The sequence below is a fragment of the Carcharodon carcharias genome, chromosome 12 (assembly GCF_017639515.1).
Source record: "Carcharodon carcharias isolate sCarCar2 chromosome 12, sCarCar2.pri, whole genome shotgun sequence".
NCBI classification, from domain to species: Eukaryota; Metazoa; Chordata; class Chondrichthyes; order Lamniformes; family Lamnidae; genus Carcharodon; species Carcharodon carcharias.
The window spans coordinates 64,068,732-64,082,075 of NC_054478.1; the positions used below are offsets into that span (position 1 = coordinate 64,068,732).

General features: G+C 38.8%; 1 protein-coding gene across 2 annotated transcripts in view; it reads right to left on the minus strand.

Moving 5' to 3' along the window:
• psmd14 (proteasome 26S subunit, non-ATPase 14) overlaps positions 1-13,344 on the minus strand; it is a 124,297-nt gene that overhangs the window by 77,794 nt on the left and 33,159 nt on the right. For both annotated transcript variants that reach the window (XM_041201278.1, XM_041201277.1), the window contains exon 2: positions 7,062-7,113. In XM_041201278.1, the coding sequence (XP_041057212.1) occupies positions 7,062-7,109 (48 nt within the window). In that variant the 5' untranslated portion in view covers positions 7,110-7,113. The remainder of the gene's footprint in view (positions 1-7,061; positions 7,114-13,344) is intronic.

Below are 13,344 nucleotides of genomic sequence, written 5' to 3' on the forward strand. Positions count from 1 at the left end.
CTACACTATGTGGACTGTTGCAATTCAAGATGGCAGCACACCACTGCTTTCTCAAAGGCAAAGGGAATTAGGGTTGGGGAATAAATGCTGGCCTAGCAAGCAACACCCACATCCTGTGAAAGAATACATAAAAAATATCCTCCTCCCTGCTGACCAGGCTGAGTCTGCGTCTGTGTCAGCTGTAACTGTCCATGATAATATTGGTCCTTGTGGAAACAAAGCCCCGTCTTCAGAGTGAGGATACTCTCCATCGTGTTGTGTGGCAACACCACCGTGCAAAATGGGATAGATTCAGAACAGATCTATCTGCTCAAAACTGGGCCACCAGCAGCAGAATTGTATTCAACCTCAACCTGTAATCTCATGGCCCAACATATCGCTCACTCTACAATCATCAGGCCTGGTGATCAACCCTGATCAGTGAGGGGTGCAGCATGCCAAGAGCAGCATTAGGCATACCAAAAAATGAGGTGTCAACCTGCACAAGTTACAACATCAGATTACATGCATACTAAACAGCAGAAGCAGATTGCAATAGACCAGAGCTAAGCGATCTCATGACCAACGGATTAATTCAAAGCTCTGCAGTCCTGACACATGTAGTAGTGAACGGTGAACAATTAAACAACTGACCAGAGCAGCAGGCTCCACAAACATCCCCCTCCTCAATGCAAAGGGGGGGGTCCCAACACACCAGTGCAAAAGACAAGGCTGAAACATTTGCAACCGTCTTCAGCCAAATGCATGATGCATCTCAGCCCCATTCTGTTGTCTCCACCATCGCAGATGCCAGTCTTCATCCAATTCAATTTACTCCAAATGATTCAAGAAATGGCTGACGGCATCGGATACAGCAAAGGCCATGGGCTTGACAACATCCCTGCTGTTGTGCCCAGAACTAGCTGCACTCCAAAGTAAGCTGTTCAAATACAGCTACAACACAGGCATGGCTAGTGATGGAAAGTTAAGTGACACTGCCACCAAGCGGCACTTACTCAGAAATAACCTGCTCAACGATGCCCAGTTTGGGTTCTGCCAGGAGCATTCATTTCCAGACTTCATTGGTCCTTGGTCCAAATATGAACATAAGAGCCGGAATTCCAGAGGTGAAGTGAGAGTTACTGCCCTTGACATCATGGCAGCACTTGGCTGAGTGTGGCATCAAGGAGCCCTGGAGAAATTGAAGTCTGTGGTAACTCCACTGGTTGGAGTCACACCTAATACAAAGGAAGATGTTGTGGTGTTTGGAGGCCAATCATTTCAGTCCCAAGTCATCTCTGCAGTTCCTTAGGGTAGTGTCCTCTGCCCAACCATCTTCAGCTGCTTCATCAATGACCTTCCCACCATCATAAGGTCAGAAGTAGAGATGTTCACTGATGTTTGCACAGTGTTCAGTACAACTCCTCAGATACTGATGCAATCCATGACCGCATGCAGCAAGACCTGAACAACATTTCAGTCTTGGGCTGATTAATGACAAGTAACATTTGTGCCTCATCAGTGCTAGACAATGAATATCTCCAACAAGAGAGATTCTAACCATCTCTTGTTGACATGCAACAGCATTAGCAAGAATCCCCATCCAACAATATCCAGGGGGTTACAATCGGCCAGAAACCAAACTGGATCAGCCATATACCGTAGCTACATGAACAGGTCAGAGGCTGGGTATTCTGCGGCAAGTAACTCAATTGCTAACTCCCCAAAACTTGTTCACCATCTACAAGTCAGGGATGTGGTGGAATACACTCCACTTGTCCAGATAAATGTAGCTCAAACAACCCTCAAGAAGCTCGACACCATTGAGGACAAGCAGCCTGCTTGATCAGCAACCATCCGTCACCTTAAGCATTGCCAACCGTCCACCATTGGTGGACAGTTGTAGCAGTGTACGCCAGCTTCAAGATGCACTGCCGCAACTCACCAAACCTTCTTCAACACCTTCCAAACCTGCGAATTCTGCCACCTGACAGACAAAGGCAGCTGACGCATGAGAACACCATCACCTGCAAGTCCCCCTCCAAGCCACACACCATCCTGGCTTAGAACTGTAATCACTGCTCTTTCACTATCACTGGATCAAGATCTTGGAACTCTCTCCCTAACAGTGCTGAGTGTACGTACACCACATGGTCTGCAGTAGTTCAAGCAGGCAGCTGACCACCACCTTGTCAAGGTCAATTCAGGATGAGCAACAAATGTCAGCAATGCTCACATCCAACAAATAAAAGATAGGTAATTGATTCTAGGCTTTTCTTCATCATTAGGGCAGAAATCATCTCCCCTACACTAATGGAACAGTAAAAAGCAATGTCACAATTAAGACCACTGATTTGAAAACGTACAAAATGTACTATCAGAAACAAAATCATTGCATAGCAGTCAGTTTTCTATCACAGCTATGTGGTGAGTATGTGCATCCCAAAGTATACAAAAGCACAAGCATCATCTCCCTTCTAGTTAGAGTAATATGTGAACCCATATAAACCTCCAGTTTCACTTGGGCTGCTCTTGTTGACAAAGTGTTAAAAAAGGCTTTTGCCATTATAACAGCATAAAGCTAACACCTCAAAGTGTTATCTGCTCAGTCCTTTTAGCAAATTTATTAACACTATTAGTTAGATTACTCCACCTTTTCCATGGTGTGAACCGGTATCAATTATTTAGCCAATTCTATTCTATGTTAATAAAATACCTGCTGATTAAACATATACTGAAGTGTCACTTTGTGCTACACAGTACATTGACACTATTTATTTTAGCTTAAGTAAATGCTACAGTCAGAAGCTGGTGCAAGATTGTGATGACAGAAGTTGTGAAAAAAGAAAAATGTATGTACTAGAAGTCCTTTTATTTGTGCCGAAGTAAGGCAGTGGAAACATAACAGACAGTAATGCATTCCTATATCACAGCTATAATGTTTCATAACTAATGTATTAAAAAGCACTTGCAATATTTAAATATGATTAGCCCAGGATCCTGTACAAGAGAATGAGCTGGAAGCATCAAAAGAAAACAATTGCCAATAACCGACTAATGTGAACCAGCCAGCTACAGATCATCATTAAATCAGGGAGAATCAAAACTTCATTATTCTTTTATTAGTCTTCTAAAAGAAGAATGAATTTCCACTCAAGTAGTGCCTTTCATGGCCTCAGGGTTCCCAAGCTGTTACAGAGCCAATAACGTACTTTTGAAGTGTAGTCACTGTTATATTATAGGTTAACACAAAAATAAATTTACAAATGGAAAAGACCCACAAACAACAATGAAATTAATGACCAGACGATCCATTTTAGTGACACTAATCAGTAGATAAATGTTGGCCAGGGCTCCAGGAAAACTCCCACACTTTTAAATAGTGCCATGAGATCTTTTAAATCCAGTGGTAGTTGGGATATGATTTTAAAAGCGCATCCAAAAGATGGCACTTCCAACAGTGGAGCTCTCTCAGTACAAAGGTATAGGGCTCGAATCCACAACCAAATGCCTCAGAGGCAGGAGTGCACCACTAAGGTAAGGCTAAATTATAGCAGAATGTGTCAATTAAGTTCAATGCAAGAAAGCCCTAAATGGAGTGATACTTCAAAAAAATGACAAAAACTTTGTTCTACTTCCCAGTTCCAGCGTACCATGTCATTGAGTATGTATATTTAGAATTCCTGACGGATTAAACAAGTTTGCAATGCAGTCTTGACTGCATGCAAATTTTGCTACATAAAAGGTCATTTAACACATAACTAGTACAACAATATTGAAGTGTTGTTCATTCAAAATTTCAAAGTTTGTTTTCCCTGATTTGAAACTTTTATTCAGTGTCAGCTGCCAGCTGTAAACTCCATCATTTGAGTTCTCAATTGGTAACATATGCCTGAACCTGGCAGCTACAAATTAATGGTAGGTGAATTTTTAATCTCTCAGTGTTTAAAGCTTAGAAAGCTGTCATTCACCCACCGCTTTTGCCCCATCCATACCCCTGGGGGTTTATCACAAGCCATAATTCTGACCAAGAGGGAATAATGATTAGTTTGCAAGAACAAATAAGGAATAATTTAACTGCGTCATCTGAACTCAAATTACAACTTGATTTTCATTATATAGATTATACACATAGAAATGCATGTTCTTGTCGATATACGAAACATATTGTGAATTGTTTTCACCAACAGCAAGCATAGCGCATGCCATAGATGGTGCATTTTCTATGATTGATGCATGATATTTTCCACACTGAAATATTCTTGACTAGAATGTATGCAAATTTATAATAATATACATTACTAAATACTGACACATGGTTGATATCTATTAGATTATATTAAAACATCAGTTTAGGATTGTATTAATCTCATCTAGAATGTTGACAGTTTCTGTTGCAACCAATAGCCATCGAAGTGCGCTGCTCTGTTTTACAATTCTGTGTAAAGATATTTCACCTATCCTCCGTTCTGATGTTGTAAAGTATCAAATTCATTGTTTCCATAAACCACTAATTTCAACATAGCAGTACAGAATATTCCACAATTTAAAGATGCTCAGCTCTTCAAATTTGTCGCTTAGTCAATATTGTAAGTTCATGGATTTAAAAATCTGCATTAAGTACTACAATGTTAGTTCTGGTAATATCACAGTTGATCAGTGAATCTAGTGGTAGTATAAATAATGTTCAATTGTAGCAACTCTATAGACTTTGGTTCTTGGAGTCTGTGATCTTTATTTTGTTCAGTTTTGCAGTATGCTACACATCAATCGTAAAAGCACTGACTCTCAATAATTTGTGATTATTCCAGTTTTTGTTCACATTTTCCATAACTTTATTTTTCTGCTGATTATTTTCTTGCTAACAAATATGACCCACAATGTAATATCACTGAACTGCATGTCATGAATAATCCAATAGGTAAGGTATTTAAAAAAGCCAGAATTTAACAGTATTATAGCTAATGCAAATTTCAATATCTCAAAACAAATGCATTGCAACTACGATTGTTCTACAAATGTAAAGCAGCTTAGATTTTAATTTTAAACCACTAAAACATGTAGTTTTACAAAACAACCATACCTCACCTAATGTTTAACTTTGTATGCCTGTAAATGTTCACAAAGCAAATTTTAGAGCAAAAATTCCTATTCTTTAAGTTATATGATTCTAAACACAGAGCATTTTAATGTTACTATTATTGCTAGGTACAAATCAACAATAAAACCTCCATTTAGTGCAGCAAATCAAAATCGGAAAAACAGGCTGGCTTAATATCAGCTGAATGTAAACTACTTCTGCTGTCCCTAGTTCAATGATGAGCTGAGGCAACCTGTTATAGGAGGTGTTAATTGGCAAATGCTGTACAAGTCAGGAGCATGTTCCCTGTCGTCCTAGCCCAGCAAGGCTAGGTCATTAAAGTGGAAATGAATTCTTTCAGGCTGCCTTAACCCCTTAAATGCTCTATTTGTTTTCCACCACAAAGCTGAGAAACCAAATACTTTTGGGTTTCATATCGTCCACTAAGTGGAGTTTTGAAATAAAGCAAATAAGAAGCATGACTAATTGCACTCTATGCAAGTTAGAATATTTCTGGAGGAGGTTGAGTTACGGAGGAAAGCAGAGAGCCTCATTTAATAAACTACAAATCTCTTGATCCCAAAATTTAAACATGCATTAATAGGTCATTGCCCTTTAAAAAAAGAAATGGGTTAGGGTTCAAAAAAATCAATAACCAAGATATAGTTTTATTATCAGAAGTAGATTGCAAATATCTCACTGTACTGAATTTTTATACCATTAACTTCCTGTTACATTTTTTTATAATTTTACTCAGGATGTTTTGCTTAATTAAATATCTTGAACAACTCCTATAGGTGAACCCTCCATTCCCCATAACTTAGAATATGACTTTAGTTGTCTAATATCTGGAGAATATATAGAAAACTCAGAAATTGAACAGAAAACCCTGAGTGGTTACATCTTGTCTCCACGTGTGATGTTACTTGACTCTGGAAGACAGCAGAATAAATCTTTCACCATCTGTGTTTTAAGTTATAAATTACCAAACAGATTTATTAAAATAGCAAATGGATAAACAAACAGAGGCAACAACACTCCTCGGAAGATTACAAAATAATTGTACTAAATGACAATACAAGATAGGTCTCACACCTCTCCGAAATTGAACTTTTATATCAGTTTATTATTAACTGGCCACCAAATTCCCCTCAGTCCTAATTCTCCCTCTCTGATAGTTTCAAACAGAAATTCTGTTTGGGGACAGATCGAGAAATGCTTTTCAAAGTTTGACCTGGGCCACAGAATTTAAATATGCACTGCAAATGCCAAAAAAAAGCTGCTAAGCAAATACATCCACAAACAAAACCCTACTAGCTGCTTATATTTTAACTGAATAGCTTGGCCTCTCCCACAGACACCTGGTCAGGCAAGTCTCTAAACAAGCCAAATCACAATGCATTGTGAAAAAAAAATTGAAATGTCTAGTCAGTAAATAATGGGCATCATTATTAGTTAGTGCATACAATACAAAAATTATTTTTACAATGAAAGATCCACAACTCAATAGTTACAAGTGAGTTTATCAAAGTCTTCCATTCAAGTAAAAGAACAAAAGTAACACACCATGAATGGTGCAATGTTCTATTTATTCACAGGCAAATCAGCTGTAGGTATTTAACATATTCTGGATTTGGGCATTTGCTAATTAATGTAGTGAATAATCAGGTTGCTGGGACACAATATCATTTACATGTACAGAATAAGTATGAACTTCAAAGCAACCTGAAGGTAGTGCTGATGCATAAATGAAGAGTTTGATCCAAAAGATATAGGTTAAAAGTGCACTGGATTTTGAGATACCATTCAAAAAGTTTTAGTTTACAAACATAGAGATAGGAGTAGCCTTAGTTTTACAAACTGATATATCGATTTACATGCAGGCTCAAGTGTTCTGACAAATTTTGGTCAGAGAAATTCAAACCAGTTTCAGTAGAAATTGATCTGTTACTGTCTAAGACCCTTCATGGCTAAGAAGTTAATAGGAAATGAACATACTAACCTGTCCAAGTCCAGGCATACCACCTCCTAGTCGCAAAAGTCTATCCATATTGCTGAAAACAAAAACACACAAAAGTAATTAACCAAAAAACTTTTTAAACTCAATTATCATCTATATAATTCACCTTCAATCTTTCCTTATGTCAAAAATATTGGTGGTAATTACAACACAACATCAGATTTCCTGTTAATTAGCACCACATACTAATTCAAGAACCTGTCTTCCTTGCTAATTAACAGACCCAATTTCACTGCTTTTGTTTTTTTTATTGGGTTATCCCCAATTTCATAACAGTATTTCACAAAATGAAAACCCATCTCTCAAAGTTCTTATGCATGATTAGGATTTTATTCTTGCTATTATAAATATTAGATCTGGGTTTTTGACTATAGTAGCTAGATTACTGAAAAGGCAGACTTTCATTAACTGATGCATTCCCTTCAAGTACTAGATGTATTACGACAACTTGTACAGTCTGCACAAATAGGAATCGTCACTTTCAAATTAAAAAATTGTACATCTAATTAGTAAGTTCTGTGCTAATTAACTTACAGCTTGTCAGTTATCATCAATATTGCGTGCAAGTGATGGTGTGATCTGATATGAGTCTCTAGATACACAAGTCCTAAAAGCTTTCAAAGTGACATTAAAGGAATTTTTACTGTACAAAAAGACTTCTCACAATGATTCTTTAGAAAAATACCTTATCAAAAGAAACACCTTTACTACTCTTGAAAATATTACTGGGTACATTAGGACAATGTTAACTGACAAACATCAAGGCCACTTTGAATTCCCTCGGTTTCACCAGAATGAGCATATAAAATCTTTATATAAAACAAATCTGTTTCTTTATAAAATTTGCCATCATTCCCAAATATAGTCTTTTTGAACAAGTTTACTAAATTAGTAAAATTATTTTTATTTCAATGAGAGGTTATTTGATTCCACTTAAGATATCTCAGATAAGGCTGCTGAGAATCATATTTTAGTTACATCTTTAAAACTGAAAATAAGCAATTTATAAAGTAAATAGTTCAAGAATTTTATTCCCAAATACAACTGATATTCTAATGGAAATTAACACTATTATTCAAGCATAACATAACAAATATAGACCTTTTCATCAACTTGTACCAACCTACACAAAATAGCCATTTTGATATAGCAAAGTAAAACATGACTTTCTTCAAAAACAAGGATGCTTCCTCTTGTGGGTGAGTCCAGAACTAGGGGGCACTGTTTTAAAATTAGGGGTCACTTTTTTAGATAGAGATGAGGAGAATTTTTTTCTCTCAGAGGGTTGTGCAACTTTGGAATTCTCTGCCTCAGAAGGTGGAGGAGGTGGGGGTCGTTGAATATTTTTAAGGCAGAGGTAGATTGAATCCCTTGCCTAACAAGAATCTAAGGTTATCAGGGTTAGATGGGAATGTGGAAATCGAAACACAAGATGATCAACCATGATCTTATTGAATGGAGGAGCAGGCTCGAGGGGCCGAATGCTCCACTCCTGTTCCTACTTCTTATGTTCACTAGATTACCAGGGATTAAATTTCCAATTTCGGGTGCAGTCATTAGAATTCTATTAACTTCGGAAACCTTTTCAATTTATGCTCGTTCATTCACTTCTTCCCCGAATGATAAATGTGCAAATATTTAAACCACCTTGTACCTGATAGACAGTTAACTTCTAAGTGCAAAGCCTGCAGATCATATTTGAAATACGTAAATCAGGTGTAGCTGCTATTTTGAGTCACCATGTTCTATTTTATTCTTTCACAGGATGTGGGCAATGCTGGCTAGACCAGCATTTATTGTCCATCCCTAATCGCTCTCGAGAAGGTGGTGGTGAGCCACTTATTGTACCACTGCAGTCCTTGTGGTGTAGGTACACCCACAGTGCTGTTTGGGAGGGAGTTTTAAGATCTTGACCAGTAACAGTGAAAGAACAGGGATATAGTTCCAAGTCAGGATAGTGTGTGCCATGGAGGGGAACTACCAGGTGATGATGTTCCCATGCGTTGATGTTCCCATGCATTCAGTGCCCCTGTCCTTCAAGGTGGTAGAGGTTGTGGGCTTGGAAGGTTTTGTCGAAGAAACCTTTGACCTTCGAAGAAAGAGTTGCTGCAGTGCATCGTATAGATAATACACACTGCTGCTACTACTACTATGCGTCGGTGGGGGGGGAGTGTATGTTGAAGGTGATGAATGAGATGCCAATCAAGTGGTCAAGTAAAGTATTCCATCATATTCTTGACTTGTGCCTTGTAGATGGTGGATAGGCTTTAGGGAGTCAGGTGATGAGTTATGCGCCACAGAATTCCCAGCCTCTGACCTGCTTTTGTAGCCACAGTATTTTTTTTGCAAAAATATACTTTATTCATAAATCTTCAAAAACATTGAAACATTTCAAATCACCATTACAAAAATACAAACAGGTTCAACTTTTACAACATGAAACACAAGGTGTATCAGAAAAATCAATGAATATTTCAATCATTGGCAGACATACATTTTAATCTGTACAGCCTGAGGGGCTCTTTACAGTTCCCAGCCCCCCAGTGCACTGTGGCAGAAAGGTCTTAGGCAGCAACCCTTCCCCATTGCGCCTTTGCGGTGGCTGCCGCAAGCTTAACTGTGTCCCTCAGCACGTAGCCCTGGACCTTGGAAAGTGCCAGTCTGCAACACTCAGTCGGGGACAACTCTTTGCGCTGGAAAACCAAGAAGTTTTGGGCAGACCAAAGAGCGTCTTTCACCGAGTTGATGATCCTCCAGCTGCAGTTGATGTTTGTCTCGGTGTGTGTCCCTGGGAACAGCCCGTGGAGCACAGAGTCCTCTGTCACAGAACTGCTCGGGATGAACCTTGACAGCAACCACTGCATCTCTCTCCAGACCTTCTTTGCAAAGACACAATCTACAAGGAGGTGAACAACGGTCTCTTCCCCACCACAGCCACCTCGAGGGCAACGTGCAGAGGGGGTGAGACTCCTGGCGTGTAGGAAGGATCTTACAGGGAGGGCCTTTCTCACCACCAGCCAAGCTTTTGTAGCCACAGTATTTATATGGCTGGTCCAGTTCTGTTTCTGATCAATGGTAACCCCAGAATGTTGATAGTGGGGATTCACTGATGGTAATGCCATTTAATGTCATGGGGAGATGGTTAGATTCTCTTTGTTGGAGATGGTCATTGCCTGGCACTTAAGTGGAAAGTAAGATTTGTTCCACACATCAGCCTAAGCCTGAATTTTGTCCCAGTCTTGCTGCATATGGACTTGGGCTGCTTCGGTATCTGAAGAGTTGCAAATGATGTTGAACATTGCGTAATCATCAGCGAACATCCCCACTTCTGACCTTATGTTGGAGGGAAGGTCATGCAGCATTCAACACGTATTCAAATGGCTACATTTACACATTTATATATGGCTAAGATAAATTAGATAAATTGTTACACTGTATAGCCAATCATGTCTGTAAATGCTTTGGCATTGTTCAATTCACTCAATCCCAGCTGCACAGCGGCATATTCGTTCCCTTATCCATTACAGGTTACAATTTTCTTCATTTTTCTTCAAATTTTCATACATGCAGTTTATTTGGTAAACTAGCATATCTCCCATAGCATTGCTCAAAGTGAGCCATAGGATATACAGTATTATAACAATGGGGGTGGTGGCATGGTTATACCACGTCATGGATAGCTGGTCCACTGAATGTTTATTGGTGCTCTGGGGATTAAATTCCACAAATCATAGAAGTTTACAGTGCAGGAGACCATTCAACTCATTGTGTCTAAGATCACTCTTTTCTATACCAATCCAAAATTAATACACTCCTCTTTGTCTTTTCTCCCCTACCTCCACCCACCCAGGATCCCACCCAACAGCCCTGCAGCTAATGCTTCAAATTCTTATCCAATATTTCCTTGAAAAATGCAATGGTCTCTGCCTCAACCACTCATTATTTCATGCTTCAAAAACTAACAAAATTTCTCCCAACTTCTCTCCTCCCTCAGTAATAACTTTAAATTGATTATACCTTGCCACTGACTCCACAAAAAGAATATTTTACCTTATTAACAATAAAAGCGTTAAAAATTTTAAAAGCTCTATTAAATCTCATAATTTTCACTGGAGCAGAGAAACCTATCTTAGCATTTCAAGTCTCTCACATATATTAAAAATAGAATGCGGTCTCAAAATTCAAAAATATACTGCGCAAGCGATGCTGTGAACATAATGTTTACATGACAAAAAAAATAATGGGACAGGAGCTAATTTTACATGATAGCCCCAAACAGATCCAACTCCTTTCTTAAACTATACAGTGATTCCAACCAAGTGCCATTAAATTAAGCAAAATTGTACTCAAACTGTGTATGTACTCAGGAACCAGTTTTCTGAGTATTAAAAAAGTATATGCAAGAATTCCTTAATGGCAACCCCAATGCACTAGAATACTAAAGTAAAGCCAAAACCAGCAAACAGAAAAGTCCATCCAAACTCATTCAACCAGAAACAAGTACAATGAGCCTGCAGAAATCTTCAATTCTGATGAAAGGTCATCAAACTGAAACGTTCACTCTGCTCCAAAGATGCTGCCAGGCCTGCTGAGTATTTCCAGCATTTTCTGTTTTTATTTCAGATTTCCAGCATTCACAGTATTTTACTTCTAGATGATCAGTATCTTTGGTGCGGAAGACCTAAAGCCACCAGATCACTAACTCCTTACAAGCAAAACAGCAATAAAGGAGCAACAGATCAAGCCAAACATCACTTCATTCCAAAACAAGAATCATCTCCACTTGGCAAGAATTCGCCTTCACCCCAAGGTAGGTGGTCATCGCTGCTCCCTCCTGAATGGAGAGGATCACAAATGATTATTTATCCTGACCCGTTCCACACACTGAGCAGAAATTATGGGATCTGACCACAAAGCTACATTCAACCCGCACCATTGTTCAGAGGTCAAACCTCTCAGATTTCTGTTCCCACTGAATAAAGTATTCAATTCTCCTCATCTCCCCCACCAGTAGTTGCTCCCATGGAGCAGAAATATCTACAACACTGAATGTATTCCATTTCACACACAAAAATTGTGCAACTTCCTCTCTCCTCCCCATGCACAAGTGGTACCTCACACTGTCAATGAGCACAAAAAATATGGAAAGGGCCCCCAAACTCGCTTTCCCCTTCTACTGCACAGTACCTAATTGTTTAAAGCAACCCCGACCATTTAGATGATTGATTCTATTTATGCCCCCCAACTTTGTTCTACATCCTCAATACCCTTATCTAACAGAAACCTATACAACTGAATCCCGAAAAGCTACAATTCTTCTTGCAATCACAAGCTTTGAGGTCATGGAGAGGGGAAGAAAGAATTCCAAATCTGACTACCTATGTCGTCTCTACCCAAACATACATCAAACAGTCACTATTTTAAAGCCATATTCTGTTATTTTATACTGTACTTTGATTTTATATAGTTTATTGTTAAATAATAAAACTTACAGCCATTTGGAAAACAAAGTTGATTGGAACAGAGAAATTCTCTACAGCACATGCTGAGGACTTACTGTACAGGTCCAGCAATAGTGAGAAGTTGTAATCACAGCCTGACAAGTTTACGTGGATAGTTTCCATTATAAATGTAGAAATAAGAATTTAAAATAAACATAAAGTACGTTCACTGGAAAAAGAGACGCACACCTTTCCTCATCTTAGTTTGAGCCCAGAAAAAAAAGTTTAACTTTGAATTATCACCTTTTATTATTACCTGTGTGCCAAAAACACGTGAAACAAGGTTTTGTGGGTAGTAAGTACACGCAAACATAAGATTTTCTATACATCTGAAAACCTATTTTCAAACTTTTTAAGAGAGACTAAACAGTTAGATATAGTAGTTAGAGTTGAAGATCTGTTATTTGTTAATGTGTAGAGACAGCTAGGGGTACAGTCCTTTGCTTTGGTAGCACTGGGAGCTCTGGGTGGATGGTCATGGAGCTTGGGGAGATCCCTCAGTCTGGCATCACTAAAGTGTGGTGGAACTGTGAAAGGGAATCTGCAGAGAAGCAGAACCAGGGGCAATGGAATTTGGGATTTGGTCCTCTGACGGATTCCCAGTGCCTGCAGCAGTGAGAAGATGTGAAAGCTTCCAGATCTGCTAATCTTGCTTTATTGCTATCTAACAGTTATCCGCAAGCATTAATTAAGGAGTTCTGTGATCGTTTCCTGGAGTGTACATCGGCCTGTCCCTCTCCCAGTCTTCAGTAATTAAAATGTTC